The 7,492-nt window shown below is 37.5% G+C and overlaps 1 protein-coding gene across 1 annotated transcript; it reads left to right on the top strand.

The window, feature by feature from the left end:
• Positions 1–2,563: 2,563 nt before the first annotated feature.
• LOC118733115 lies at positions 2,564–3,572 on the top strand. Its single transcript, XM_036462346.1, has 3 exons — positions 2,564–3,155; positions 3,233–3,479; positions 3,560–3,572. Exons 1-3 carry the CDS (start codon positions 2,564–2,566, stop codon positions 3,570–3,572), a joined length of 852 nt encoding a protein of 283 aa, XP_036318239.1.
• Positions 3,573–7,492: the final 3,920 nt, after the last annotated feature.

Raw genomic sequence — 7,492 nt, 5'->3', positions numbered from 1 at the left:
GCAAACAGTCAAGAGCATACGCGTCTTGGCACCCACGTCACTGTTGACAGTTACAAGTTTGAAAAAGTAGACAACTTCGTTTATTTGGGAACCAGCATTACCACCAATAATAATGTCAGCCTTGAAATCCATCGGAGACTCACTCTTGCCAACAAGTGCTACTTTGGGCTGAGTATGCAATTGAGAAATAAAGTCCCCTCTCGTCGTACAAAGATCACACTCTATAAGTCACTCATCATGCCTGTGGTGGTGTATGGCGCGGAGGCATGGACAATGAAAGCATCTGATGAGGCGGCTCTTGGAGTTTTCGAGAGAAAGATTCTGCGAAAAATTTACGGACCTTTACGCGTTGGTGATGGCGAATATCGCAGACGATTTAACGATGAGCTGTATGAGCTTTACAACGATATAGACATAGTGCAGCGAATTAAAATTCAGCGGCTCCGCTGGCTTGGCCATGTCGTTCGAATGGAGAGAAACGCTCCTGCTCTGAAAATATTCAACGCGGGTAGGGATGCGAATTTTCAGAGCCAACATCGATACATCGATATTTCGATGTATCGTAAACACTAACATCGATGCCGAAAAAAATCGCCCCAAAACTATCGATACATCGATATTTTCCGATGTTTCTCTTTTTTAATAAGTATGTTACAGGTACTTCATGATTTGCAGGTTTTTACAGGAAGCTCTTAACGTACGCCACCTTCCATAAGGTTTATTAATGGCGAAAGCCGCTTTACCTGTAAAACCTGCAAATCCTGAAATACCTGGAACTGACTTAATGCTTGCTAAAATTGTAAGAAAAACCTAGTGTCCATCTAAACTGCTACACTGTTAACATTTCAATGGGTGGTTTCTTGAATTTAATTACATTTCCTTCCAATGTCATAATAGATTTGCTGTTTACGAGCAGATAATACTTACACTCACCTTAAGTCGTGTTGAAATACTGTAACTACGTCATGGAAATCGCCTATGTTCAACGTTGCCAATTGTTTTTATAAAGTGCAGGGCTGCCATCACCCGTAATACGCTTACCCAAAGGGCTCTGTCCCACGGTCAGTAATTATCACGATATTTGGATCGCGATCCATATTGATGGATCGCGCACGAATGCTACATGTTCAATATTTAGCGCGTCAGTATTTCCATATTTTTTTTTGCTGAACGCTTATTATGACGCAAGAAAATATTTTTATTTTGTACATATAATTTACAGATAATGCATTTATTATTTATGACAATTATTTTAAGATTTGTTCAATTTGTTTTGAAAGATTTTAAGCCCCGAGAGTGAAGGCAGAGCCGATGTTTACATTATGAGAGTAAAAGATGTACTAAAGAAATGTATGGATCGCGTTTTGAAAGTGCTACACGTTCAATATTTATTTACGGTATTGCGATCCGCGATCCAGATTTCAAAATTTTTAGAAATTTTGCGATATGGATCACGATCCATCAATACTGCATACTACACCGTCAATAAATACCGCGATACTTGGATCACGTCAATAAATAGTGACCGTGTGACAGAGCCCAAAGAATATAACATAAAGATGTGAACGCAATGGCAATTTTGAACCGAAACTAAAGTCGATGTTTTAAACATCGTTAAAATTGACATCGATATATCGCCAATTTTACGATGTTGAGTAATTTTCAAATATCGATGGTAAACATCGGTTTTTTGGCCGATGTTATCGATGTTTCAGAAACATCGATGCATCGTTTGCATCCCTAAACGCGGGCCGCGATGCTGGTAACAGAGGAAGAGGAAGGCCTCCTCTGCGTTGGAAAGACCAGGTGGAGAAGGACTTGGCTTCACTTGGCATTTCCAATTGGCGTCAGTTAGCACAGAAGAGAAATGACTAGCGTGCTGTTTTGGACTCGGCCAAAATCGCTTAGGCGGTTACAGCGCCAATTAAGAAGAAGAAGAAGATGCATGATATAGAAGTTTATTCTAAATCATATGTGACCTGGTCTACGAAAAGGGAGCTTACGTGCGAAAACTAGTTTTCTGTGGAAAAGCTGTTAAAAGAGCAACTCGTTTCGTGAAAAGCTGTTAAAAGTAAGCAACTCGTTTCGTCAGTTTCTCATTATCTCGTTAATTGTTCTCCGCGCCGGACGTCCAGTAAGTGTTGTTGTTGGTCCAGTAAGTGTTGTTGTTGGTCCAGTAAGTGTTGTTGTTGGTCGGAATATTATTATAGTTCATCGTGTAAGTTGCTAGTGTGGAACATTTAAAAAAGTAACACGAAGAAGTGACGTTTACTGTTTCTGTTGATTATCGTCTTCGCATTTCGCATGAAATGAAACATGAGAATATTTCCATGAAAAGGATGATGAAAACTATGAAGAAAGCGATGATGATGAAGACGAAGTATGTGTATCTCAGGCAGAAGATGATACCGAACAAACTTTTGTTAAGATGGACCTGTATGTTGTTGATGTAAAGGAGGAGGAGCTGGTAACAAAATTTCTGTCAAAAGATTGTTGTAATAATGAATGCCATACACTGATACGACGGGAAATGATCGAGAGTACGCGGAACAATTGTTTAGAGATGTCGAAAAATGAACTTGATTTAGTGATACTAAGTCACATCGAAGCTGGAACTATGAGTAACGAAAAGCTAGAAAGTGTATACGCAAAGCTTGCTGGGCGGAAGAAATATGGACAGAGACAGGATACAGAAGTTATGAGGCATAGAATTCAATTTACCTTCTACAGAGTACCTGTTTGTCGTTCGTTTTTCCTTTTTGTACATGCCTGTACGACGAAGCGTTACGAAAATTTAGTACGTCATTTTCACGCACAGGGTGTAACAGTGCGCCAGCACGGACTGGCAAATAAACCGAGTACACATCCAAAGTCATTTAAACCGGCTGACATCGAAAAAGCTGTTAAATTCATCGAGTCTATAGCCGATTTAATGGCTCTTCCACTGCCCGGACGACTCCCAAAATTTAAGGATTTTCGGATAATGAAACTGCCATCCAGCGAGACGAAGTCCTCAATTTATCGAAAATACATTTCTTCACTCAGTGATGACGAATTGAAGATGAGTAATTGCAGTTTTCGACGGATATGGTCCAAATACATACCCCATGTTACAGTTATGAAACCAGCGGATGATCTCTGCGGTGTCTGCCGTGGTAAGTAGCTCATTATTTTCTCATTTTATAGTTGCATCAAACATTGAGATTAAATTCAGTATTTTTTCTTTTAATAGGAAACACAATATCGATTGCGCAAGCCAAAGGTGTTACTGACATTGAACGCGCACAGAAGCTTAATCAATTTCTTGATCACCTCCACCGAGCCCGAAATCAACGAGAATATTATCAAAGTTGGTGTAGAAATACAGACCCTACAGCAGTCGTTCTGTCATTTGATTTTGCCCAAACCGTTCACTACCCTGTCAGTCCACAACAACCTGGTACAGCATACTTCAAACAGACGAAAAACAAAAAGTTCAGGTTAGAATTTCAAACTGAATCATAGGAACTCAAATTGCTCGCCTTTACAGGATCTTACTTATATATATTTTTTTTTACAGTACAATTACATGATAGACGAAAAAGATGACGTTGGTAAAGGACCTAACTGTGTTGTGAGCATCCTGCATTATCACCTGCAAACCTACTATAAAGACATTGAAACACTCGTTCTTTTCTGTGACAATTGTGTTGGGCAGAATAAGAATAACACTGTACTATCATATCTGCAATGGTGTTTGGCTCGGGGTCTTAACAAAACTATTTTATTAAATTTTCTACTTACCGGGCACACTAAGTTCGCGCCTGATCGTTACTTCGGTATTTTCAAAAGTAAGTATGCCGTCAGTAACATCGACACGTATGCAGATTTACTGCAGTGTGTCGAGGCATCATCACCTGGGGGTTATAATAAAGCTGTATCGGCTGAAAAAGTCGTCTGGTATGAATGGGACAGCTATTTTAAACCACTGTACAAGTCACTTGTTGGAATAACGCAATTCCATCATTTCATAATCTCTACAGATTGTGTAAAAACAAAGAAATTCGCAGACAGTGAAGAAGTGCAGTCCTTTAAGCTTCTGTTAAAACCTATCGATCCTGAAATGCCGAAAGTTATACAACCAGCCGGTTTATCTTTAGAACGTCAGTGGTACATCTATCACAATCTTCGCAGCTTAGTTTCGGATATATCTAAAGTAGATATTGTGGCTCCATTGCCGAAAGATTTGCCATCGAAGAAACGGAAGGCAAAAACTAGTGAAGATGTTCTCAAACCAGACGAGGAACCAGGTCCATCTTCCTCAGGATCAACACGTAAAAAGATCTCAAGGAAAACGACAACAAAGAAAAATACATAAACTACTCAGCATTATTATTTTTGGCCCATAATACGTTTTTCTAGTGTATAATCATGTCTTTATAGCTTATAATTCAATGTATTTTGTTCATTACCAATAAATTATATTTTGTCGTATTTTTACTCTTCTTTCTCTACATTTTTAGTACACTTCTAAGCAAGTTAGGATTTTCTGCTTTTCACCACGTGAAAAAGCATCTCATCTTCCATCCGAATCAACCAAAAAGTGAAAATTGATTTTTTGACACCTAAGCCCCCTTTCCGTAGACCAGGTCACATATAATAATATTGTATTTGAATATAAATTAACTGTTGAATTGGTATTTAGAAATTTTAAATTTAATTATATAGAACCATAGATTTATTAGAAAAACTTCAGCGTTTATTAGAATATAATATTATTTTATATGAGAATTATTTATGAAAAAAGGTTTATTCATAAATCGTTAGTCGTTGACTTTTAGTAAGAGGAGATCGAGGGATTAATCTACTGGACACTGCTTGTAGAGAACATGATATATCATATTTATATAATAAAGATTTAGATAACCGACATATTGCTGATAAAAAATTAATTGAGAAGGCTTGGGAAGGAGTTAAAGCGAAGGATAGCAATCTTAATGAGAAAACAAATGCTTGGTTAGTTACAAATATAATGAAGACAAAAACGAAATTCGGTATGGGGAACATTTATAGTAAAACTAAGAAAGTGGGAGGAAAAACTGGTTATCATCTCTTCAAACATGCATTAAAAAGTGCTAAACAAAATTTAAAGAAAGGTGATAACTTAAAAAGCGCAATAAAGATTTCACGAAAGGTCGTAAATAATATTTTTAGAGGAAAAAAATCTATAATAAAAGCACCACGTGTAATACCATTACCTAAATCTGGAGGGTTTCTCCCATTAGCGCCTTTATTTGTGGCATTAGGAACACTTGGAAGTCTATCTGGTGGTACAGCAGGAATTATTAAAACCATCAATGCTATAAAAACTGGGAAGGAGCATGTATCGGATTTCTCGGATTTCTATCAGCGGTACAGCCTGTGATCGGTTCCGGTTCTGGACTGGGATTTGTCATCAGCGACATCTTGCGGCTTTTATCTGGGTTCTTCTCTGGGTTTATCTTGGATTTTGATCGGCGACATCTTTTGACGGAGCAGCAAAGCTTGCGGCAGAGCACCAGCAAACCTTATAGCGGTTCTGAAACCGGCGGAGCAGCAAACCATAGTTGTGTTTTTTTACAAATTATACAGTAACTTGCCAGCAACTCTCCAGTAACTTTATTTCTAAAAATTCGCTCTCATAGAAAAAATTTCCAAAAAAGTACGTGAACGCTTTTCCAGTAATAATTTGCAAGTTTCATGAACAGCTGATAAATTGGTTGTGTATTCGCAGCAAATTCCTAATAAAACAATATATTTTATATTTAAATAGGTTTATTTTGTGAAACTCACCAATAAAAACCCACAAACAGTTTCCTTATTAGTTTAAATTTCATCCAGCAACATGCGACCAGCTGTTTTTCGTACTGGCAAATTCTTACAGGTAAAAATTTATCCAGTAAAATCCAGTAAAAATTTGCAACTTCAACTGTCATTTTTCGCTCTCAATTTCCCCTACTTTGCAAGTTTTTGCATACGAAAACGCCAAAACATGAAAATTCGTAAAAACTTTTACTGGATTTTACTGGAAATGAGTAAAAAACGCAACTCATATAGTGCTAGCAGCGCTGCTCCACCGGTTCCAGAACCGCTATATTTATACTACTTATGCGTGAAATGTGAGATGCCACAATGTTACACTTTCCCCCTTTTAATTGTTCATGTTACAATTATTTACATTATAATAAGATATCTTATATACTCTTAACTTAATTTCAAGCTTAATTATTATTTTTATTTCTATTTCTCAAATTGTATTTTTTGTACAGTTTTCATTAGTGTCCTTAGTTTCGTTAGATTTTGAGCATCTCTCCCTACTATCAAGTATTTCATTTCCGGAGTGTTTAACATTATTTTTCTCGTTTTGATTTTCAGTTGCTGTAATAGGATTTTCCGGTATTTGATTCAACTTCTCCGGCAAAATTTTATATGTACAATCTCCTAAAATACTAGATACATAATTTGGATCTTCGTCCTGCTTAAATTTAGTTATTTGTCTTATATGTCTTTTCCAAGTTTTGTTTGCATTAATCGGTTAAACTAAATACATTTGTTTCTCAATTTGTTTAATTATTGAACATTTAGACCATGAAACCTTACCCGGAATGGAGTAATTTTTTGCTAAAACCATCCCTCCGGCCTTAAGCTCGACTTTGTTAGCACCGGAGTAATATTTCTTTTGGTTTGCTTGTTTTCTTAAAACGTTTTGTTGCACCCAGTCTCTAGATTTCTCTTCCACTTTTCGCTTGGGGTTTATTATATCTAATCGCGTTTTCAGCTGCCTGCCGAACATAAGCTGAGCTGGCGAAACTCCTGTGCTTGTATGCCTCGTGTTTCTGTAATCTAATAAAAATCTACAAATTACGTTCTTAAACTGCGAAGCATCCGCAGGATACAAATTCTTTTTTAAAGCGTTTTTCATCGTTTTAACCAAGTTCTCCGCTTGCCCGTTTGTAGCAGGATGACTCACTGGTCTTGTGATATGTGTGATTGCATTTAGGTCAACAAAGCGTTTGACTTCTTTCGACACGAATGCGGTACCATTGTCTGAAACGATTTCTTGTGGCAACCCAAACCTAGCAAACAATTCCCTCAATACGGATATAGTTGCGGTGCTTGTTGTATTTGTTCCCATGTCCAAACACTCAGCCCACTTGCTATAACTATCAACGACTACCAAGCACCAGCGTTTACAAAATGGACCAAAGAAATCTACGTGTATACGATACCAAGGTTGTTTCGGCCAGTCCCATTGTATTAACTCTTTTTTCTTTGGATTAGGGCGGTTCATCAAACATGGCTCACAACCTTTTACTAAATTTTCCAAATCCTTGCTCTGATTTGGCCACCAGCAGCACTCTCTAGCCATTGACTTAATTTTACAAATTCCCATGTGAGTCTCATGCAAGAAGTTAGCTAGCCTGTCTCTAAGTACTTCCGTTATCACTATTCTGTACCCCCAAAACACGCAACC

Source organism: Rhagoletis pomonella, unplaced genomic scaffold (genome assembly GCF_013731165.1).
Source record: "Rhagoletis pomonella isolate Grant_MI unplaced genomic scaffold, Rhpom_1.0 Rhpom_scaffold_00001, whole genome shotgun sequence".
Classification (NCBI taxonomy): Eukaryota; Metazoa; Arthropoda; class Insecta; order Diptera; family Tephritidae; genus Rhagoletis; species Rhagoletis pomonella.
Note: the sequence above shows the minus strand (reverse complement) of the source record. Positions and strands in the feature narration are given on the sequence as shown.

Excerpts from the sequence above, each read along its gene's own strand:
- LOC118733115 (XM_036462346.1), top strand. The coding sequence starts at position 2,564 with ATGTCGAAAAATGAACTTGATTTAGTGATACTAAGTCACATCGAAGCT. Across the intron at positions 3,156-3,232 it reads TCTCTGCGGTGTCTGCCGTG|GAAACACAATATCGATTGCG; the intron begins GTAAGTAGCTCA and ends TTCTTTTAATAG.